At 40.9% G+C, this 24,848-nt stretch overlaps 1 protein-coding gene across 16 annotated transcripts in view; it reads right to left on the minus strand.

Moving 5' to 3' along the window:
- Positions 1-24,848, minus strand: part of MYBPC1 (myosin binding protein C1) — a 113,857-nt gene that overhangs the window by 13,028 nt on the left and 75,981 nt on the right. For 9 of the 16 annotated variants that reach the window (XM_065565383.1, XM_065565377.1, XM_024108411.3 and 6 more), the window contains 13 exons: positions 23,553-23,659; positions 22,393-22,526; positions 20,929-21,088; positions 19,762-19,866; positions 18,905-19,093; positions 16,659-16,793; positions 10,673-10,840; positions 9,327-9,415; positions 8,028-8,223; positions 7,023-7,162; positions 4,407-4,566; positions 2,769-2,905; positions 1,600-1,786 (listed from right to left, as the gene is read on the minus strand). In XM_065565383.1, coding sequence (XP_065421455.1) covers positions 1,600-1,786; positions 2,769-2,905; positions 4,407-4,566; positions 7,023-7,162; positions 8,028-8,223; positions 9,327-9,415; positions 10,673-10,840; positions 16,659-16,793; positions 18,905-19,093; positions 19,762-19,866; positions 20,929-21,088; positions 22,393-22,526; positions 23,553-23,659 — 1,907 coding nt within the window. Of the gene's footprint in view, positions 1-1,599; positions 1,787-2,768; positions 2,906-4,406; positions 4,567-7,022; positions 7,163-8,027; positions 8,224-9,326; positions 9,416-10,672; positions 10,841-12,292; positions 12,347-16,658; positions 16,794-18,904; positions 19,094-19,761; positions 19,867-20,928; positions 21,089-22,392; positions 22,527-23,552; positions 23,660-24,848 lie in introns of all 16 variants that reach the window. The other 7 variants (XM_065565353.1, XM_065565329.1, XM_065565312.1 and 4 more) reach the window with 1 other exon arrangement.

A 24,848-nucleotide genomic window follows, 5' to 3' on the forward strand; every position in this document is an offset into this window, starting at 1 on the left:
TAAAAAGGTATCAGGACAGTCAAGAAACGTGTTTTTACTACCACTTTATGAACAGACCAGTTATGTCATTACTTCCTTGCTACCATATTTGAGCTATGTGACAAGATATATCAGAAATGAAAGACAATATTAATCATAATCCAAAACAAACAGAAAGCAACCAGTATAGAAAAGCTAAATATACTGGCTTTCAGTTCATACAAAATAATGGCTACAGAATAAATCTTTTATGAACTGGTAATCCTACGAAAATATGCTTTTTAGACCATTTACTGCATGTCTGATCTGAATCCCATTGACTTCAGGTGTTGGATTGGGCCTTAGGACCATTCACAATACCTGCAGTCAATACTAAACCATCTTGAATTCATAAAATATATTCATTTAATGGATTTAAAAGGGATATTCTCAAGGTTGCAGAAATCTGACCAACTTCTTCCCCTTTATGTCTGTTTGCAAAATCAATATGATTCTCTATATGTATTTTTCCTAAAAACAAATACAATAATAAGATCTATAAGCCAGTGAAAGATTCTCCTTTTGGAACTAGTGGAAGTGCCATTACGTGAGGCATTTAAAAGTACATTGGGCAAAACACTAGCAAAATATACTGTAGGGAATAACCCTGCACTGGACAGTGGCAAAACTATCTAAATCAGTGGTGTATCAAAGCCTCAAAGTATCTTGGGGCAAGAATAGGTTAGTGGGCCCTTTTCTGACTTTGAAATCTGCCCTTCTCCAGGTCCCCCACAGACCCAATCCAGCCCCCATCCCCTACCTCCTTTCCAGCCCTCCTGTCCCTCCAGACCACTAGCTCCCCCACAGCCCCAGTCAAGCCATCCCACCCCCCAGCTCCCAACAAGATTCCCTCCAGCTCCCTCGAGGCCCCCTACATGTCCCCAGTACCTGCCACAGCCCCCCTCGCCCTGCTCCATTTCTGATCCGGCCCCCGTCCAGCTCTTCCTCAACCATCCTCCAGAGTCCTTCAGTCCAGCCCCCAGCTCCCCCAACCCCGATGTAGTCACCCCCGCAGGCTCTTTTAGTTCCCCTCCTGCCTCCTAGTTTCCTGATCCACCCCCGCAGCTCCATTTCAGGCCTGTACAAGCCCTCCTCCAGCACTGCTCCAACCCTCTGTAACCACCATCCTCCCATCTATGATCCACACCCTCTGAGCTCCACTCCAAGCCCCTCCCCACACCTTCAACAGCTCTGATCCAGCCCCCCCCAGTTCTACCCAGTTCTGCTCCAACCTCCTCTTCCTCCTCCTTTTTTTAAGGCTGACAAACTTTATTGCCGTGTATAGTTTAACTCCTTTTGGCATCCTTTACAGATACTCCTCCCATCCAAAACTGTTCCTTGCCTAATGCTTGTGGCACGCGCTGTACATCTGAGAGTCGTGCTGGAGTTTGTCACATAAGCAGTACACCTTCTGGTCCCTAAGGGTCATGTCCACTCATGAAAGAACCCTTGACGTCAATGGATATTTGAATAAAAATGGTGCTAGGATATACCCCCCAGCATTTGCTTACTGCACTCTTGACTCTAATATATGCTGTATCTAAACAAAGAGTAGATTTGCTCTGATCTTAGAAACCTTACCTTTCACTTCCAGTTTGCATTCAACCGCTGCCTCTCCAAGTTCATTGACTGCTTTGCAGGTGTAAGTACCCCCGTCATAAGGGTTGGGTTTGCGGATCTCCAAGGTACAGACACCTTGGTTACCAAACATTCTGTATCTTGGGTCATTTATTATAGTCACTTTGTTTTTCATCCAGGTTATTTTGGGCTGTGGTAAAAGGTGCACACAAATATAGGCAATTAAATGTTAAACTCTTTTTGTGACCTTGTATTAAAGTTGAATGATATATTAGTGGTATATTGACAAAATATTGACAAAAGGGAAGTTGTAGTCCATCCATAAAAATAAGTTTGGGCCATATCATGCCATTGTTTTTTAAGCACAGCTCCCTGTGGCCCTTATAATTTAGCTGAATTCAATCAAGATAATATTTTTGGGTGGGCAAAAATGTAGATCAGTTACACTACGAAGGGTGTACCACACAATTTCAAGATCTAAATATTCTAGGTTTGTCAATAAAGCTGTTTTTTTTTTACTAGTAACCAATGCATAGAACTTCATCCAAAACCTTGGAAGTGAATGGTGGATCAGAGAACACTTTTTAAATAAAAATTCTGAATTCTGATTTTACTGGGTCAGTTCAATTTTCTACTCTGGAAAATTGGTCAAACAGAGAGAGAAACTCAGTTGGGCAGGGACCATGTGTTTGTACAGTGCCTAGCACAATGTGACCAGATCCTGACTGGGCCTTTGGACGCTACTATAATATAAATATTAGTATTTATCATTATAAAGAGTATTTTGTTTTAAATCAAAATCCTTATTGATGTATTGACCATGCAGCTCTTGTGAGTTACTGAAGTAGCAACCCTAGATTTGCCTGATCAGCTGGGAAAAATCCACATTTTCATTAGGATAATCTGTGGACTCAGTAAATCTCATAATACCCACGTTGTAGAGGGGTAAACTGAGACAGAAGGGGATGTGGTTTGTCCATTGTGATACAACAAATCAATGGCAGAACGGAGAAGAGTACTTAGAAATCTTGACTCTTGCTCTATTCTTTAGCCCACTGATTCTCCTTAGAGCATGTGTGTGAATTATAAGAACAGGAACAGTACTAGAAAACATCAGTGTCTGATTAAACTCTCCTTTCCCTTCACTGATGTTATTAAGTGGTATGCCATACCTTTGGATTTCCTCGAACACTGCAGTTCAAAGTAGCATTGTAACCAGCTACAGCATATGTGTTAATTAAAGGTTGAGTAAACATTGGTGCTTCGGTGAAATTAAAGTCTTCATAAATTGGATTTTTGTAGACTTTACCTATGAAATAAATACAAGACGTTAGGAGCTGTTAGAACAAAGTTAAGCATTTCATATTGTTTTCAACAGTATTCAACAGTAAAGAGTGAGTCTGCTCTAATTTGCACTGCTTTATATACCAATGTAACTCCATTTATTACACTCATTCTCACTAGCGTGAGAGCAGACTTGAGCCTGGAAAGTTACTGTAGTTTCTGTTCATACTGTACAGAGGACTTAAAATCTCCCCTTGTTGTATGAATACGTGGTATATTAAGTATAATGTATATACTTTGTATGCATGCCTGCAATTACACACACACTTTGTACAACAATATGAATACTGACTAGCGGGCTGGTAAGAGTGATTAAAGAGGTGATTAAAATGTCATCTTAATATTCCACATTTATTCTTGTCACGGATTTCTTTTCCTAATTTGTTCCATCTACAACTAGTATTTCCTAACTGCCAGTACTGTAAACTTGGGCTGGCACAGTCTCTGAAAATCCATATGTTCTTCTCCTTCATTTTGCACAGCACCACCAATAAAGACCACAGAAAATGTGTTGATCCTGTATAAAACAAAATCTAGTAGAGCTGGCTTTCTCGCTGATAATGTATCTGCACTTGTAGTGCTGAGAGTAGTAAAAAGATTATTTTTCTCTGTAAACTATGCTGATGCATAGAATAGACATACGGGGTGAAATTCACCCCTGTGCCAAGGGCCAGCACCAAGGGCTATGCACAACTTACACCTTACTTAGGCTCTCCAACAGGTGTTCACGGGTGCATGGGCCTTGTGCTGGCCCACGGCACAGGGGTGAATTTTCAGTGACAAGAAACAATTTCTACAGCCCCTCTTCTGACCACCCCCACCCCACTTTTAAATAGAAAACTATTTCCGCTCTGAGCGATCTCACGGAGAACTGCCAGCTTTGTGAACTCATTGTTTTCAGTTTCCTTTATGCAGTCCCCATTTTTGATGGGCAGAACGGAGATGCTTTTCTTTTGAGCGAGAGAACGAAGTTCTGCGTCGCCAATAGGAATGCCATTAGCACTGGCTCATACAGCAAGCGACGGTTGTCACCCATCTCTCTAAACTTAAGCCAACTGCCTTCACAGGACATACTGTATCGGAGAGACTGAGCATTCTTGAACTCAGGTCATGCCCACTGCCGTTCTCCTTTACAACAGTTTATGTATAGATTACAACACCTTCATTTCTATTTTAAACTGTTTGAAAGCTCAGATATATAATTCAGAATCAAGAGAGGAATTGATGTTACCATTTAAAATCAAGCGTCATCCTCCCATAGTTTGTTGCCTGTCCCATAATTTGCAGTTGTGCGTAGTGAATGCCATACACTACCAAACTGGAATGGTAGCAATTTACACTCACTTTGCACAGGTGTAAGTGGCCACACCAGGTACAAACAGTGGAGAATCAAATCTTTTGTCTCTGATTCCCTTCCCCACTCTGAACCCCATCCTTCCCCCTTAGGAACATAATTGACAGCTAACCATCCTTTGCGATCACAGCACTCTCTGTGGTCATTGTTGCGTCCTCACTGAGGCCACACATGTTTTCAGCGAAGATCCGGAAGTAGTACTCATTTCCTATGATGAGTTCAGTAATGGTGGCACTGGTTCGGTGGTAGTGCTCAATTACAGTGAACCATTCCTGCAAGACACAAACACAGACTAAGTTTGCCTGCAACACACTTCATTTATCAACAGCTAGGGTTTAGAATAGCCACTGTGAATATGAAAGCATGAGAACAAATTTTAAGCAATTTATATAACCAGTAAGGCATAATATAATAACTGAGTTGATGGCAATGGATTCTAACCTAATCACTACACAGTAACTGGGTGATGACAGAAGAGTCACAAGCAATTCACCACTGTGCTATGAAGGATGAATGGAAAGTGAACCCTATTAAATTGTCACATTCTGATGGTTAGTCAGGCGGGATAATTGTAGGAAATGCAATATTACAAAGGTCCTATTGTGCAAGAGAAGAAAGGCAGGCTCTGCCACTCAGATTTCATATTGCTGACAGAGAAAGTATTGCTGCAGATAAGAATGCAATCCCAGTACTAATCTGCCTCCTCTGGCACTAAGCTAAATGAATAATATGATTATGGAAAGTATGATTCCATCCCGGTTATTTCTCATGATTTAAGAACAGTTTAATAGGGTAAGAGGAGCAGTGGATACAGCCCAAACTACAGACACTTCATCAGACAGGTGACTGGATCTTAGAGGCTCTTTCTCTTAGCAGTAGCAACAGCTCTAAGGAGAGCAGTGTGTAAAGCTCACTCAGCCAGAGTTATGCGACTGGAAGGGGCCAGGTCTCCCATGGCAGTAGCCAAGAGGTAATTTATTTGAGAAAAATATGACTTCCAATTCATTCTTGATTTAATTTTGAGAAATCATGTAAATAAGGGACACTGACACAGTGTAATAAACAGCTAAAAACCCTGTTTGTTAAATCAGTTTTTGAGGAAGTTTCAGGGGCAAAGTTAGAGGACAGAAACAAGCATTCAATGTATGGCATGTGTATTTTTTTTTCTGTAACAAAGTCCTGTGGATGTCATTTCATCAGCTCTGAATTCCTGTGATTTCTGGCACAACACTCATCTCTTGGGAAGTATTATATACTCCAGTGCATACTGCTTCAGGCATCTATCTGCATAGCTCTCAAGAGACCCCTGTTTAGATGAAAGGCATCTCTTTAAATATCAAATTTAAATTTGATCTTGGTACACAATATCCACCTAGTGAGATCAGCAAGACTAATGCTAAAAATATTATTCACGTAAAGCAGAATCTGACCATGAAAATGCTCTCTTTTATTTATGCCACCCCTTCCAGTTGTCTCCCTTTCTCACAGTATATATTTGTGTAAGTTTCTTGTGCCAGAGTTTATACTGATATGTACTAAACCTGCAGAGCCACATTATTTTAAACTTCCCAGTAATATAGCTCATAGCGCTCAGAAAGGATCATCTACTCGAAAGAACTTGGGACATCCTTTCTTCAGAGGCAACTGTTCAAGAAAATGTCCCTTTGGAAACAGTCATTATTTAAAATCCCACTTGGTACTATTACAGGAAAATTCTTGTCACAGACAGTGTGGAGATAACATGGAATCACTGCCCTATGAGCACGCAGTACACTTTGTACACTAGTTATTATTTTATTTTGTATTACAGTAGAACCTAGGAGTCTGAACTGAGATGGGCTTCCATTGTGCTGGGCACTGTGTATGCATATAATCAGAGACAGGTCCTGGCCGGAACAGCTTATGGTCTAAAGAGAGATGAAGGGTGGGAGGGGGAATAAAGTCACAGGGAGGTGAACTGACTGGTCAAAGGTCACACAGCAGGTCAGTGTATTAGTATTCTTCTCATGCAAACTGGTTCATCTCTCTTAGATTCACAATGTCCAAACTTGCAGTATCTATTAAATGTAGAAATCCAACCACTGTCTCTTACAGAGCTATAAAAATTGAAATAATAACAATAATTAGCTCTCATATAGCACTTTTCATCTGTAAATCTTAAAGCACTTTTCAAATTAGGTAAATTATCAGTATCCCAATCTGTAAAATAGGGATAATGATACTTACCTAATTTGTGAAGTGTAGTACAGAGAAGTGAAGGGATTTGCCCCAGGTCACCAAGCAGTGACAGCTGGGAATAGAACTCAGATCTCCTAACCACCTAGTGGACTATCTGTGGGGCCACATTGCCTCCAAAATGAGCATTTGGGATTTTGATTCTCTATTTCCAGAGGGAATAAAACAGAATTACTTCTCTGTGCTCCCCGTGAACTCTGAGGGGTTTAGACAAATGACATGCAGATCTACTCCTGCCCGTCCCCCTCACTTGCCCCATCTCTAATCTGAACGCAGATTTGTAAATACACATGTTCTCATTTATAAACTTTGAATACTGTGGACACTGGGATTTTCTGATGAGCTTTTGAGATTTTCTGAGTAGTGGTGTGGTTCTGTAATGATCCAATGCATCAATCGACATTAGTCCACGCAAATAGGGCTTTTTATATTTAAAAGAAAGAACATGGTGACTGTCGGATTTAAACTGAGTCAAACATATTTTATAACTTACCATGCTCTTCTTGTCTGCTTTTTGAATCGTGTACCCAATAATGGCTGCATTACCATCATCCTTTGGTGGCTGCCATGATAAAGCAACATTCTCTCCCCAGACATCCTCAATCGTTACAACATGTGGTGGGCCAGGGCGATCTGTAATGATGATATGGCATGGTCATCTTTCCATTACGCCTGCTCTCTGTTTCTCTCTCTCTCATATATGATATATCTCTATCTCTATCTCTATCTATCTATATATCTATATATATCTATATCTAGATCTAGATAGATATATATCTTACACACACAAAACAATGGTAAAAGAAGACAAGTCAAGCACTCAAAAGTCAAGCACACAAAAGTTAGGAAATGCCAGAATTCAAGTTGCCTCTAATTTGGCCTTTAATTTTGGCCTTTAATTTGACCCCATTGTGCGTATGCGTTATGATCCAGTCTTCAGTCACACGATCACATACTATTTTGGCAAAGTTATAAGCAAATGAAAATGTGATCTTATAATGGGAAGTCTCAGGCAAACTTAAGTATAGGCTGTGCTACCAGCTTCACCTATAAGATATAGTGTCTGAGATTTCCCAGGTGTCTCTCCTTTTTCCATCATAAGGCTTTTAACACTGGTGGTCTCTTCCAAGTCATGTTTGTGAGAAACTAACTCTTGCTACAGTAGAGCTGTATCAGATCTGACTAAGTGCCACCTTAATAAAAAGCTTCAGTGTTTCGGACAAATATGGAACATAAAAATCCATTACAAACAGTGAAGTAGTGTAGGATTCTAGGGTGGGATTGGAATGTTCAGGTTGGCTACTGACGTTTTGTACAGAGGTCCCCAATTACCCTAGCTGAGGGCCTGGCTCAGAATCTCTGGCCAAGTGAGCTGAAGTAGAGAGGTACCATTGTAGAGGAGGCTGTAACTGGAAATCTCATGTTTTCCAGCACGCTGGTAACAGGTTTTTGGAGTCTGCTTTGCCAAAATAATTTTTTTTTATTGTTTTAAACATACCAACTACTTGAATATCTATTGTAGCTTTATCCACCAAGTTTTCTACTTTCACTTTCAGGTCATATTTTCCTGAGTGGCTCCTCTCTGCCTTTCGGATAAAGATGATAGTATCATTTTCACTGTTGCGGATGTTAATTTGGTTCTTGTCTACGGAAGCACCATTTTTCTTCCAAGATACCTTTGGCCTTGGTCTTCCCTGTAAAAAGCCATGGAACAACTGAAGTATGCTTTTGGGAGGAGAAAGAGGTGTTAGGCTGTCTCAAAGACAAAAATAAAAGTCTTCTTGAACCAGAATGGTGGAAACTCTTTAAAGAAAAAGCAGATAATTCTAAACACAAGGCAATTCAGAGGCAATCACATGTTCAAATACTTATCTTTTTCTGAACTTAATGGGCAATATTATTTTGTTTTTAGTGGTTCTCAGAAGCAGATGCCCTAAGAGAATCACAGTGCGATGTCAATAGACACTAACTTGTTGATCATGTAGTGTCACTACTGGGAGTTTGCCCTTCTAGAAACGAGAATTTCAGAAGTGCTGTCCAAATATGGTAACCTCAGTCCTTTCAGAGTGTATACACCACACAGTAGTACTTTTAATTTACCAGGAGCAGCATTTCCTATAGCACATATTGTGCCCGGCATCTGTGTATGTGCACAAAGGAAGGAGAAGGCATAAGGTCTGGACACAGTAGGGGTTCTTGCATTCAGCAGAGCAAGGACTCTGCAGACAAGTATTACTGGAACAGCTAGCCTCTGCAGGGGGTGTCGGATGAGGTCAGGCTATAGCCCTGCCTCCAGCCAGCAGAGCTAACCTGCTGGAGTAGAAAGCGTATGTTGCATCCTTGGAAGTGCTGGTGCAACAGCTGTGCTTCCCAGGGGCTCTATGAAGCATTGTTGTACAAAGATTCTGCTGGGTTGGTGAAACTACACACCACTCCCAAAGCAAGATAGTGAATAAATGTCACATTCCAGCTCTAGACACCATATCTAATCATTGTCCATTGCAGCCACTCTGTGCTGTGCTAGTGATTCTCTTGTGTGTAATAGCAAGTCCACATTGGAGATTATGAGTATTCTGTGGACAACAGACAATAGATCAGCACTGTTTGCTAGTTACAAAATTCAGTCTTTGGTTGAGCACAGTCTGATTTCAGAAGACACAGAAAAAACCGTCTGGCAGGTATCCTGACTGACCAGGATTTAATTAACTTCATGCCCTACCACAGTTGTATAACATGCAGTTCTAACAATCTCAATATAAGAAAAATAAGCATTAATAACTGTGTCTTTATTTCTTACCTGGAAAGGAATAACAAGATTCACAGCTTCTCCAACCCTTCGAATGTAGGTTTGTTTTAAGTGTCTTGGTAGACGAATCTTTGGAGGTTCTAAAAAAATGAATTAAAAAAAAAAGTGTGTTTTTGTGAGCACCAACATTAGTAACATTAAAACCTATGGCCTACATTTCTCCAAAGTGAGATGTGAACTGGATGCCTCAATTTTTGGGTTCCCAACTTAAGACATCTTAAAGAGACCTTATTTTTTAGAAAGTGCTGAGCGCACTGATAGGCTAATGGGTAGGTCAGTGATGGTCAAATGAAATGGTCAAACTGCACAAAAAGATGAAGGGCCAGATCCTACTCATGCTAAAGCCCTTCTGTGCTATTCCAGTGGCTCAGAAGGTCTTTAAAAATGCCCTATCTGGCCAGCTGAGGATTCCCCCACCATAGGAAAGGGCTGTGGGAGTGTGTAAAATGTTCGGAATGCCGCTACACTTTCATGATCCCTGCCTGATATATTGGCCCCATGCTAAACTGTTCTAATTTATGCTAGGCCAAACCAGCCCTCAGCAGCCCCCTGGATTGGACAAGTGCAAAGGCAATGTACAACTAACTACCTTTGGTCCCAGCTGGCTACAAAGATATTGGGGGGTAAATAACTTCACATGGTGCCAGGGCAGTTGTACTGATCCAATAGTGGACAACAATGTGTGTATGAACTGATGGTCAATTTCAGCTATATTACTAGCTCTCAAATTTCAAATCTTGCCCATGTGATCACTGGTCAGCAGCATAAGACGGGAATGAGACTGAATGTAAGTGTAACCATGTCTTTTTGCGTTACTGTTCCTTCCACTTTTTGAGACAATGAAAAAGCAAATGGAAGTGATAGATGTGGCCTACTTTCACCACTGTGCCTGCAGCTTGTTCTATCCAGCATCAGTGTTGCCAATTCTTGCAATTTTATCAAGAGTCTCATCAGATTTGGTGTGCTGTTTAGTATTTTTTAAGCCCCAGTTCCTGGAGTCATGTAAGTACAGGAGAATCTCAACTTTCATTAAAAGAAAAAGCAAACTTCTAGCCTTCTTGGCTGTAGAAAGAAGCTTGAAAACATGAGGCCTAAGGCTTCGAAAACCCCCAAACAAATCAGAAACAAATAAAAACAACCCAAAATGTATGATTTCTAAGGCAATCTCATGATTTTTGAATGCTTGGAGTTTGCAGTACTGCATTGGCATGGCTTCAGCGTGTGACTGGATGGCAGTGCTTCTGCAGTATCCAACTGCAGGTGCTAGTCACAAGAAAGAGGAAGCATGAAGTGTGTGTGTATTGGTGAGAGAAGAGGTAAACAGTGGTGTATCTTACCTATAACTTCCTTGACTAAAATAGGCTGTGGGTGCAATCTAGGTTCACTGGGACCAGCAGCATTCACAGCTTTCACTCTCACGAAAATTTTGGAACCAGTTGGCAGGTCAGTGATGGTGTACCTTGTTTTGTCTGTCAGCTCGGGGTTAGCCACTATCCATTCTTCCGCTGGTTTAGGAAAAAGAAAAGAGGGGGCAAAATTACAGAATTATATATGTAATCACTTCTCCATCAAGAAAACTTACAGTATAGTGAACAACTGCACAGAACCTGTTGCTGATTAACGATTTTATTCTCTAATAATGCTATTATATGACTTTGATTTGGATTAATACAATGATAATAAGTAGGGGAAATGTTTCTAAGGATACTCAGCATTATCTTTTTTTAAAAAATTAAAAAGTAAATACATGTGAACAGTAATTACAGGATGTAATTATAGAAATCCATTAAAAGTCTGTTGATAAATAACAAGGGCATATAGAGTGTGGTTTTCAAAAGCACTCAGCATTGGCCTAACTCTGCTTCTGTTGAAGTCAATGAGAAATTTCCCATTGACTTCAGTGGGAGCACAGTTAGACCAGCACTGAGCACTTTTAAAAATCACACCTGTCGTGTAGTAGCACATGATTAGCTATTTATGAAATGTCAGTTTTCCTATGGCTCTTGCTTCGTTTGGGAAACATCATGGTTCATTGACAGGGCCTAGGATTGGCAATCTGAGTTCTATTCCCCAGCTCTGCCACTGACTGGCCATAGGTAGGTCACCAAAGCTCTCTGTACCTCAGTTGTCCCATTTGTAAGATGGCATTAATGATATTTACTTACAATGTAGAGTGTTCTGAGATCTAAGTATGGACAAAAGCATTTTATATGATCTAACTGCATTATATTGTTAGCTCTAATGCTTATTAATGAAGTATTTGTTATTTAGCTACTTTAGAATTTTAACAAATAGGGTTGCCATGAAAAACAGACTCTCTGCTTGTCACTTTAAGGAAAAAGGACAAGACTGATCAGAGTTCTTCAAATGATTCCAGTGTTCTCAGTTTTTTCATCTTGCTATAATACAGTCACATATAATTCGTGGATCCATTGCAAAATTACATATTTTTAGAAAAGCCCAGGTTACATATGACACAGTTTCCCCCATCCCTCCCCTCCTGCCCTCCAAATTTGGATCACTTTAAGACCCCTAGCTTTTTGACATTCAGAGTCAGATTTTTATAGCAACAAGTCAGGAGTTTAACTTCTCTTATAAAGAAAAAACACACCACTATGGTATTGGCCCTCAAGACTAGTTACACTGTTATAAGCTTTAGTGCACTGGAGAATTACTGAAGAATATTGGGATACATTTTTATAAGGATGGGACCCACTCTTAGGAAGAGATTAAATACAGTTCTGTTTACAAACATTTCTTCCAACTAACACAAGAGGGTTGGGGTCAGAGATTCAGTTTCCTGATCCTTTCCCTGTCATCTGAATGCTCCCAGAGCTTTCTGTGGGTAAGTAAAGCCACAGGTTCTGGAGGTTCATGACCCCCAAAGTCAGTTAGGCTCTCAGAAATCTGTCTTGGAATGGGTAAGAAAGTTTTATAACCTTCATTGAATACTGTACCTTCCAGGTCATAAGTTGGCTCCACCAATTCATCACACAGATCTGCCGATATACCTTGTGAGAGTCCATCATTAAAATTAATCAGACACCCACTTTCACACAAGAGTATTGTCAGTGGTTAGCATTCCCTGTTAGTAATATGCATAGATCTGTATTGCTCCCTGAAGATTCAGAGGAACCTGTAGGGTGATCAGGGAGTTTGCAGGCAAAGTGCATCTGGGGTGAAGGACATTCACCAGAATAAAGCTTGTATAAGTAGTACTCCTCCAGGTAAGCAGAGTAGTTTAACTGGTTTCCTCCATGGTTTACTAAGGCCGACGCTCCACCCACAAAGTGAGGTTGAAGAAGAAAGAACCACAACTGACCCAAACAGGATAACTCAAGGAAGTTTTTGTTGTACTATCTTCTCTCTGCATCAGGTTCCCATTCTTCTTCATGCCACTGCTTTGCTGTCTTCAGCCCTATCCCTTGGCCTGGGTGCTTTGTGCCAACTGGGAAGTGCATCCGGCTATTTAAACCCATGAGCATCAGGGCATTTGCCTCGCTCCATTTGAGCATCCCTACAGTAAAACCCCTAGTGGCTCCAGAAAGAGTTTTGGTTCCTAATAGTAATCAGTTTGTGCTCAGGTGGGAACAGAAATGAGGCCTAATCATATTTGGATAAACATCTTGTTCCTCAAACTGCATGTGGCTTGGCAGAACAGAACCTCTTCTTTGGGCCAGTTGCACCTTTGAAGGTGCATGGGAGCTACTATTCAGGGTGATTATGGCTCTAGAGATGGCTAATGGGAAAGAAGAGATGCTCTTCTGAACTATTCAAGGTGCTCAGGGAAAAGGTGGCAGGTGGGACAGAAGAAATTGTTTTTTGGCCTGATAAGTCATGAAAAGGGGAAAGAAAAGAGAAAAAAGGAGAGTTTGAGAAGAGAAATGGAGCAAAAAGGGAGAAGGAAATACAGTACAAAAGGAGGGAATGGCGAGAAAGAGTATTGAGTGAGGGAGGACAAAGAGAATAGAGGGAAGGAATGAAAAAGAGGTTTGAGAGAGGACAAATGTAACTAATGGGGAAGAAAGAAGAATAGCAGAGTGCAGGAATAAAAATTAATTTAAGGTAACCCCTAAGGCTAAATTTCGATCACGGCTGTCATGGCCATAAAAATCATGGGCTCTGTACTTTCCACAATTTTAAAGATCCATTATTTTGAAACTGTTGCAAGCTGGTGGATGGATGTGATGGCAAGGATCTGAGCCAATTCAACTGAGAACCTTGTAAGCTGCCAAGTTGCTAGCTTTCAAAACAGACCCAGGTCTAAGTGGTTGCACAGGTCCTGTGCAGGCCCTTTGTACAGGGGTGAATTTCACCTATAGACACCAAAAGCTCATTAACTAACCCTGAGATGACACAAAGAACTAGATCGGTCCCTATATTACTGAGGTTTAATTCCTCCAGGGTGGATAAGGTTTCTCTCCCCACCAAGGAGTAAAGGGGAAAAAAAAGACCTTCCACTCCCTTTTTAAAGGAGAATCAAGTTGGATATTAAAGGCTGGCTCTGGGGTAGGATCTCCTGTGTTCAAATGTATTCCCTGTTATCACCGTGCAAGCCGCACAGTGCAAGTTCTAGATATTCATCCCAATGCTCCAATCCTGCAATAGATACATGTAGATGCAACCTTACAGCTGTATGGGACCCACTGAAGCCAGTGGGTCTCTGAATGGCTACAGCGATCCATCTGTGTGGATCCAATTGCAGGATCAGGCCCTACACTGGGGAAATAAAGGTTTCTAGGGTACAAACCAATGCCTGTGACACCTGACACTTGTAATCTATATATTTCTATGATTTTCCCCCTTCTCCCTGATTTTTCCTGAAATATGTGATGATTAAAAAAACTCTAATAATCCCACATTCAAGGGCAAGAAAGAGACAACATACTACTGAAGGGATAAAGAAGCGGGCTAGAAAGGTAGAATCAGACAACACGAAGAATGACAGATACTGTCTTTTGACATTCAAAAGAATTATTAAACATTATAGAAAAATTAGTCCGAGGGACAACAGACACTGGAAAAGACTGAAGAGAACATTGTAAGAAAGAAAAAGGGATACACAGTAAGTTAAATATCTATTTGTTCGTATTTTCTATAAAGCTTGCTTCCTAAATGTTATGATAAAATATATACATAAATAATTTTGATTGTGTATATATAAATGTATATGTATATATGTGAGGCATATATAGATATATAAAAACACACACAGAAATCTATGTAAAATACATTGTTATCATTGTATTTTATCTGAGGTGGGTAACACCAAAATGACAGATTCAACTGTCATTTTGTTGTATCTTCTTATGTTTTAAACCTATCTGAAAGAAAAAAGTAAAGAATTTGCTCTGTTCGACAGGTATACAAGGATCTTTGGTCTTCTGCCACTTTAAATGTATATTTGGAAAATCCCTCTCAATACTATCACTGGTATTATCATAAATATTGTATTTAGCCTCTTATCTGATTAGAGAAAATTCCTCTTGCTGTTCTGCAATGAGCTACATAGTACTGAGACCTTAAGGCCATATTATATCCCTGATTTTTCTTTTTTTGCCCAACACTTCTATTGACTTCAATGGGAGCTATGTGTGCGGAACAATGGCATAATGTACGGCAGCTTTTAGATTCATTAAGTCGTCAGTTGCCTTTTTAGTGCAGTGTTTTTTCTACAGAGTTTATTAACAACATCCAGGCCTGTGCATTTGAAATATCATAGGAAAATATGAATGTATCATGTACGTGCTGCATTTGGATCTAGTTCTACATGTTTCCTCTTCCCAGACCTTCTCCTATCTCCCTCCCTCCATACATGAAGGAAAACCCTTCCTGCCATTCCAGTCGTGTTTACCTTTATGTCAACTGCTCAGTGCCTCTGAGCTTCTTCAATTCTCTTTCCTGCTCCTTATGGATTTTCAGCCCACTCCTACAAGATGCTGAGGGCTTCCGCAGAGGTGCTGACAGCCCTTTGCTCCCATTGACTTGACTGAGATTTAAAGGCACTCAGTACCATGCAGCATCTGGCTGATTTTCTGCTCTGTTTTTTCCACTGGGGTGTTTAAATCCCCAAAAGCTTTCCTGTTGTGGGCCATATGTTCTATCCTGTACAGCTCTTGCCTTCAGGCTGAATCCTACAGCCCGTACTCATGAAAAACTTCTGTTGATTTAAATGCACAAACTGGCGTTCATTTGTAGAGACTTGTGTAATATGGTTATACTAGTCCTTAGATTTACAGCATAGATAACATCACAAGTGTTTAAAATGATCTAAACTGCACCACTATTCATCAAAATTTGCATTTTTCTGGCAGACCCATTCCCCAGAAATAGTCATCTTGGACGCCCACAATGACTTATTCCACTGTGTCAAGTTTTGCTTACCCATTCCAGATGTCACCAGCCTTTGTTGCTTTCTGTCCCCAGACTCCATTTCTATGTCCACTCATAAGAAAGCTTCTGCTAAGTATGTAACTGGGAAATACTGAGGTTTTGCTATTTGATCACTTTACACAGTAAAACTGCTGGTTGTATGATATATGTTGTTTGCATTTCTCTGTCTCCCATTATTTTCCTCTGCTCATTTAATTTTCTCTCCCCCGTTTCACCTTTACACTCCTCCTATCCTATCCTATATGCCTCTATATCTGAATGAAAAATCCTGTACACGAACACTCCCAAATGCAAGGGGCATTCAAAATCCAAATCTGAATTTTGTGGCTTGGACCACTTCTATCTGATGATATACCACAGCCACAGGGCTGTCTGTCCTCTGTGTGTGAAACTGGTACTCGAGGAAGCCACTATTGATTCCAAACACAGAGAAACCCTTTTGTTAGTATTTTGAACAGATTTAAGATACCAGATATAGACTCTCCAAGCCCCTATGTGACTGGACTTTAATCCAAAACAAGTTGAAATGTGGTTCTCCAGTTTTCTCCAACTGCCAATTAGGAGGTTCATTTGTCCTGCTTTTCCTTTTCCCACATCCATCCAAATATTTAATCTCTCTGGTGTGGCCAGATTTCATGTCCTCAGGGAGCAAGCTGTGGAAGCCCCTGAACAATGAACTCTTTCACATCAGCACAGTGCACAGCCGCCAAGTCTCTAGACTAACTGGATGTTGTTTTGAAATGCCAGCTCAAATGTAGGAATGGATAGGTGTGCAGGAGCTAGAAAGGAGCCTGGATGAAACTCAATAGCTTGAGAATTCTGGCTGGCTAACTTTTACCTCAAAGCAACAGTCAGGTCTCACGGAGAAAAGGTGGGGCAAGTCTCACCTATTTTAAGCACTAGGAGCATACCATAGTTGTTGTCACTTACTTCCTTCAAAGCAGTACTCTATAACATAGCCGTCTAAACCTGCTGCTCCAATGTGATCTGGTGGCCGCCATTTCATTGTAACGGTGCTATCAGTTACTCCATCAACTGCCAGGAGAGTTGGTGGACTGGTGACAGCTAAAAATAAAGAAAACATTTGTATTAGCATTAAAGTGTGCACTTATGATATACAGCAAGTGGGAATCTTCTAATTGCTGCCCAAAGTGGCAACACAGATTCTAGGGCATAGATACTGGAGAATTTAAGGCTTTATTTCTCACCTTTATGAAAGGCGTGTGTTTTATTCTGTCCCATTAGAAATTAAGAAACACCTGCTCAGTAAATAAAATACTGGCCCTCCGGCAACTGCTCCCAGAACTTCCATCTACCAGGCTCTGCAGCACTGATGTGTATTTGGGTAGATGAGAAGCTCCTCAGACCACAGTATTGTTACTCTCAGAAGAGGAGAGGACACTACTGCAGCAGCACTCTTTCCCCATGCTCCCTAGGATTATGAGTGTCCTCTGTAAGAGGCAGCAAACCCCTACTGACAGAGCCAGATTAAGATTTATTGGGACCTTGGACACAAAGAAGATTTGCCCCCCCCACACACCCTGAGGGCTCAGGGGTACTGGAACCGGGAGGGGGGAGCGGGGGGCAAGGCCTTCCACTTTTAAAAGTGGGAGGGCTACGCTTGCCCACCTTTTAACATGGGCATTAGTAGCCTTGGGCAGGCTCAGAGCGGTGCTGGCAGGGGCTGTGCTGATAAATTTATAAGTTCCCCTGCTAAGAAGCGCAGACCCTGCTAGTGGCGCCAGCCTCTTCCAGTGCAAGGCTGAAGAGGGCCTTAGCCCCCCCTATACGGGGCCCCATTCCCTGCTCCTCCTCTTCCCCCTGAGGCCCTGACCAGGCCAGAAGCTGGAGCCCAGCAGTATTAAGAGCTGCCCAGGGAGTCCAGGTTGCTATGCAGAGCCTTGGACCCTCCACCTGCCCTGGGTGGCGTGCCCAGGCGGCGGGGGTGGGAGGGCAGGGACATGGACAGGGTCTGCTCTTGCCACACTGGCCCCCACCCAGGGCAGATGGAGGGTCTGAGGCTCGCCACAGTGGCCTGGCTCCCTGGGCAGCTCTTACCACGGCTCAGCTCTGGCTTCTGGCCTGGCCAGGGGGCGGGGTCTTGGGGGGAAGTGGGGGAAGCAGGGAGGGGCCACAGTTCCAGTGCCACTGGCCTGCCCATTTCTACACAGGTTTCAGCATTCCTGCAAGGGACCCCAAATTGGCCGGGACCCCGGGCATGTGCCCCGAGGGCCCATGCATTAATCCACCGCTGCCTACTGTCCTAGAGAATAAGGCACTGTGTGTACTACAGGGAAACTGTGTTTATCAGAATCATTTAAAAACATGTGTCTTTCCACAAAGGTGCCAACATAGCTTTCTGGGACAATGTCCATCAGGTTTAACCAGGTTGGGGTTTACTAGGATCCTGGTCCATGACTAGGGCTCTTAGATGCTACGACATTACCAATAATAAATAGTAGGGTATGCAAAACTCTTTACAATATGGTTAGTTTAACCTGGCTAAGAAAAGATGTTGAAATCATGTTAGCCGTTCTGGGGGAAAGAAATGTGCTTTCACTAACATGATATGGCAAATGGAGCATAGGGCTGGAACCCAGGACCTCCTTAAGTCTTAATCCTAGCTCTGCTACCTTACTTACTGTATGATTTTGGCTAACTTAACTACTTTGCCCCAATTTTGCCATCTGTATAATGGAATTGATACCTGTCAACTTACAAATGTGTTGAGAGGATAATTTACTGTTTGCACAGTTATTTGGAACGGCAAAGCACTATGCAAGTGCTAAATATTATTACTAAAGGAGTAAGCTTGAAAGAAACTCAGATCTCCATATGGAGTTTGTAGCACATGACACGGAGCCACTCAACATGAAAATATTGACATTTGATTTTTGGCCAATTTTTAAAATTAATTTCCAGTGCTTGGTTGCTTCCAGAATGAGATTTTGCTAAGGAATACACAGAGGGACCAAGACTGTCACTGATCCTATTCTCTCATGAATTCTGTCCAATGGATGCCACTACTGTGCCCTTCTGCGTAAAACATCCCCTTGCTTCATAAAAAGAAGACATTACAAGCAGAAAGTTAGGACTGTTGGATGTGGCTCTTTAAAATTTTATACACAAGCCAATGTTTTAAACGTGCAGATATGTCTATATTCTTGTTTACTCACCCAAGGGAACAAAAGCCTTTGAGGGCATACTTGGTTTGGAAATTCCTACTGCATTAACAGCAAATACACGGACCTCATAAGCAACACCTTCAATCATCTTCTTTGGTTCAAATGTTGTTTCTTTACACAGGTCAAAATTCAGTCTCATCCACCTGGAGCTTTGTTTCTTTTTCCTTTCAATGAAATATCCTATTGAACAAACATAATTATGTAAACTTAAATAAGGGACCAGCATTTGTAAAATCAGATACAAAGCCAAAATGAATGCCATCTTTTTGGCTGGCCAGTACCCCTTTCTGGATACAACTCTACATTCCCTTCTGACCCTTGGGGTTTTGCCAAAAGTTGCAAGTTAGGCTCTCTCTTCCAATTGCAACCATTTTTAAACTTAAGTTTATAACATCACAGTATTTTGCCCATGGTGATTAAGAGCCCAGGTCTACTAGCTTCTGAGCACCCCGATGTCCATTTATTGTAGTATATTGGAAGCTGCTCAGCTAGACATGGAACTGTTCCCTAAGTCTGCTAACTCTCAAAAAGAACAAAGTTTCAGAGTTTGGTGGTTTATGATCATATGCAAATTGCCCACCCAACTCAGTCCTGTCAGAATAGTGGTAATTTAATAACATTACAAGATGGTGAGGATAATCTTCATGTCTCCAAGGATCTGTAACCCAGATATCTAAGAAAACACCTCTTATGGGAGTTAACAGCCATATGATGCTCTTGCTGTTGATTTCCAAGAATTGAACTTTCCAGGACCAGAGGCTGAGCTGTTTCAATACAGGGTCCATTTTTTTGGCGTTCACTTCCCTTGACCATACTATGATATCACCAAACAAAGGAAATGCACTTACCTAAGAGAGGAGACCCGCCATCATAGGCTGGAGGTTCCCAGTTCATAAAACACCAGTCTTCACCCACCTCAGTCACATTTGGTGCAAGAGGAGGGTCAGGGACATCTGTTGCAAACACAATAAATATATCTTTTAATTAGAAGAAAATGAACCTTTAAATTTTTTTTATAATGAAGTAAAGGAGGACACAGACTGCTGTAAAATAAACAACATAAAAATAACAATTCTTAAAGTGCAATCAGGCTTTACCATGAGAGCAAGACTAGGAGCAGTTTTCAAAGGCAGAATAAAAATGTCACAATAATCAAGTCTGGAGGTCAAGAAGGGATAGTTACTGTGACTAGATACATGGTGGGAAGAAAACGTCAGAATATGTCAGGGTGACCAGACAGCTAGTGTGAAAAATCGGGACAGTAATGGGGGTAATAGGCTTCTATATAAGAAAAACCCTCAAATATCAGGACTGTCCCAATAAAATCAGGACATCCGGTCACCCTAGAACATGCTGGAGATGAAATCCTGTCCTGAGCACTATAGAAATGTGGGCTTCAATGTTTAGCTCAGGAGGTCAAAAATAGCTCCCACTTTGTGAACCCTTTCAACTAATTTAGAGCAAACCTCTTCATAGAGAGGAAGGATGATCTGGTGGCTAGGATACTATGCTATGGCTTGTGAGACCCCAGTTCAATTCCTTACTCTGCCACAGGCTTTCTGTGTGAACTTGGGTGAGTCACTTATTTCTCTGTGCCTCAGTTCCCCCTCTGTAAAATGGTGATAAAAGCACTGCTCTACCTCACAGGGGAGTTGTGAAGATAAATACAACAAAGGTTGTGAAGTGTGTGCCAAAATACTATGGAAATGATCTTAGATAGATCATTAGGGAGGACAACCACTGCACATAAGGTATTTCAGATGTTTCTCTTATCCTACAGCTGATAAGTCCATCTTAGGCTCCAAAAAGGGTCCATCTAGAAGGATGGGATCTAGAATGCCAAACTCTGGGGTGGGTCACAAAACAGAGGCGCCCTAGGGCACCATAAAAGATATGAAAGACTCATATGGGAAAAAGAAGCTGATTCTAGGTGGGGGATTTCTTTAAGAAAGTGAAGTAGATATAATAAAATCTGCCAGTTTGGTGCTGTGGCCTTGTGCATTAGAATGACTTACCAACCACCTTGATGTTGATATTAGCTGAGTCTTCTCCAGCCTCATTCTTTAGCATTATTTTGTAGACGCCTGAGTCATCCCTCTCAGCTATATCAATTACCAAACAGCTGCTATCCGGATAAGTTTCTGCCCGTATTCTGCCACCTGTCTCCATGATCCACTAGGAATCAAAGAAAGGGGAGGGGAAACATAGCATTATCTGACTTGAGAACCAGAATGAACAAAAATCAAAACCAAAGAACAATACAGTACACTTAAAGGAAAGAAATCTGCAAAACAACTACAAGAACCATCTTGAGCTTTACATTTCATTATTGGATCCTTTCAGAGATTCTTATCTTTGACACTACCATTAAAATTTACTAAGGAATACACAACGATTTGACCATGTGGTTCTTACTGAAGTTAATGAGAACCATATGTCCCTATCTTTGCATGCTGCATTGAAAATATGGAGGTGATACATTTGGCTTCTTAGAACTATGTGGTCACAGACAGATCTATGTGAAGTTTTGCATTGCATCACCATAAGGAGCTTGCCTGGCTCGTTGTTTCACTACAAACTTGAAACTCCAATAGTTTGTCAAGAGGGTCATTAACATTTGCAATCATGGGCTAAATTATGGCTTTTTGTCAAAACCTTGCAGCATTTGCAGTTTTACATAAATTATGTAAAAACCAGGTAAAGCGTTTTTGACTGTTATGTTTAAATTTTCAGACTGTGTGAACCCCTGTGAAGCAGATGGCTTGAATCTGTGAACCAAAAACCATCAACATTTCACAGAGTAGAAACTGAAAGCATCAGAGGAACAGGTTAATAAGGTAAATCACTTTAGAAATGTAATTCAAGTGCTATTTAAAATGTACTGAGTAGCTGCAGTTCAGCTAGTTTACAGGAAGATCAATTTCCTCAACTGCAGTAATTTGTAGGCCTGTGTTATGCAGACTAGACAATCATAATGGTTCCTTTTAGCCTTTTCCAGAAATCTATGAGAAGAGCAGTCTACATTCCAATAATAGCACATCTGATATGTTTGGCTCACTTCTCCAAATGAGCATGGAGATTGGGTTTTTTCTTTCCAACAGAAACATGTACTTCAGAAGAGGAGAGGATTGCGTAGGCTTCTCTACACTGTGTGTGATTCCTTACTGCCCTTTATATTGTATGTACAGCAAGACCATTTCCTCCATTTGCATGATTTTAGCTATCCACCCCTTGTTTCAAAATAACACCAAATGGAAAATAACAATACATAAATATATATAAAGCTTACTCTTCTCCTTGGAATCAGAATTATAGAGATACAATGTAGTTGAGCAAGTGTCTCCTCATTATCTTTTGCCAGGGTGAGAGCCATAAAACAATTAAAACAGATTGACTCACCATGCTGAAAACTATTTTTGGTGAAAAAAGCCCTTCACCAGACTACAGAAATACACATATAGTAGGATCTTCTGTTATACCTTATCCCCTTTACTCCACATAACTTTTGGAGTCGGCTCTCCAGAGATTGGGATCTCCAGTCGTAGTTTGTTTCCTGCTACTACTGTCACCGTGTTATTGTCACCAAGATTTTCCAGGTGGAGCCTAGGAGGATCTGAAAATTCAGACATTGCCAAATTCATTAAAGTCCTGCCACATTGAGAAGCACATTTGGGTAAGTACAATAACCTGGGCATAATTGTGCAATATAAAGCCTATTATAATGCAGAGAAAAATGGTCCAAAACACTCTAAGTTGGGTGCTTCCCTGATATTTTTAATATAGTTGAACTGTCTTTTGGGGGGTGGGAGGGAAACAACCAATCCTATTACCTTTCTTACACCACCCATCTCCAAACATTCTCCAAAGGCCCACAGCAAAGCCATTGATAGGTCACTGCCATTCTCTGTTGTTTTTAGCCTGTCTCCTCTCTATCTGATACAAGAGCCATATATAACAAAATACAGGTAACATAACATTATATTAAAGATGTACAGTTTGACAAAGCCACCCATAATATTCAATGGTTACTATTAATATTAGGATTCATAACCCAGCTAACAGGGCATTATTGAGGGGACAATCACTGTGATGTTTTACTTTTGTTTGAAAAACTGGGTGCATTAACAAACCATGTATTTGACTCATTTAACATATCTTGGTTAATAAAATTAACCATAGATTGCTTACTGCACTTGGTATGTGGGGCAAAGTGCACCTGTACCACTATTCCAGTATCAAATACATTGACAAAAAGTGTCAGAATTCAAATGGGATGGAAAGTCAAAACTTTGAAGAACATAATGCTGCATTCTACTGTTGTAACGCACACTACATAGAGGGCCAGCAGCAAGTGTTTGAAGAAAACTCTTAATACTTGCTTATTTTTAGGCTTAGAAATTCAGCAGGGGAATCTTTCTTCTGGCTTCAATGGTCTTTGGATCAGGCCCTCAAATCATAACCAGATCATGATTTCTGACTATTTCCCTTGTATTTTGCTTAAGTAAAAACTCTGGTTTGCTATGGGAGATTGCGTGTGTGTTCTGAAGAATTTCTGACCAGAATCTTGGATATCTCTCACAGCACTCACTTTCCACAGGTCAAAGAAAACTTTATAACTATAGATGCGTCATGCACTTACCTATGACATGTACTCTGCATGGTATGTTAACTTTATAGGCATCTGGTACGAACATGTAATCACCTTCATCATCAACAATGGAGCTTGCTATAACCAACCTGTGGATTCTGTGAAAAATTTAAAAAAACAAACATTTAAATTATATTTTGTAGAATTTATGCAGATAAAAGGAAGAATTATTGTTACATCTCAAGTTACAAGTTCACCAGGTCTGCTCATTTGTGTCAGATTGCTGACTCTAAAAAAATCTTTGCTACTGTATGCTAAATAGTGTTTTAGCTGATTAAACTGTTGGTGATTAGAATTTGATTTTCTTGAGAAGGGCATCAAGGAAAGTAGGAATAGTTAGGGGTCTTAATGTTTTCCGTTTGATCATGGAAAACTACAGGGAGTATAATCTCTTTTACTCAAGTGTTTTGAGCCACTCCCTGTAGGGTTGCAATTAGATCTCTATGAGAAAATTTGATGCCCCTTTCCCAGGAACTAGGCCTTATATTTGTTGGTCCTTCCTTGTGACTCTACTTGTTCTGTCCCTGGAACAGAGTGGCAGGGTGGATAAGCAAGGCACGCTGCTCTCTATCCTATGCCTGGGTGAACTCTCCAGAAATACACTCAGATTTTTTTGGGCTCCTGCCTTCTGGTCCGGCTGAGCTATGCTCAGGACCCAATTTGAGAGGTGCAGGATAAGTGGCTTTATACCACCTTTATGGCTCCCGTACCCAATCCCAGGGCGCCAGGGGCCACAGGTTAGAGCAACGGCAAGGCTATTTTACAGTATGCCAACATAAGGGTCTATTATGCAGCTGGGGTTTGTCCCAAGGTGCTCCTTATATTGGGGTGGCAGAAGAGTGAGTAGAGCCAACATGGTAGCTTTATACCACCCCAAGAATTCTCCTACACATGTGGAATTCCCAGATACCCGTTTTAGTGTGTTGGTGCAGGGCAAAGGAAAAGTATTGTGGTCGAGGATCTGGCCCTTAGCTTTTTTTAAAATGGAGAAAATAGTAAATGAATTTTCTGGAGAATTAGTCCAATGTTTAGAACAGATTTTAAATGCAAAGGGACCTGATAAATGCACATAACTTGCATTGGCAGAGATGTGAATTCTGTGCGCAATACATGGAAATGGAATAGAAACATACAGTAAAACAGAAATCTTAAAATGGTATTTTTCTATCATTTCTAATAATTGTTTTAATCTTGCTACTTAATGTCCCACAGTGAGTGCAATACAGAAACCTCAGGCAAAATGCATCCCTTGAATGTAGGTACATCATGAAATATTCCATTATGGCT

The sequence above is a fragment of the Chrysemys picta genome, chromosome 1 (assembly GCF_011386835.1).
Source record: "Chrysemys picta bellii isolate R12L10 chromosome 1, ASM1138683v2, whole genome shotgun sequence".
Taxonomy (NCBI): domain Eukaryota; kingdom Metazoa; phylum Chordata; order Testudines; family Emydidae; genus Chrysemys; species Chrysemys picta.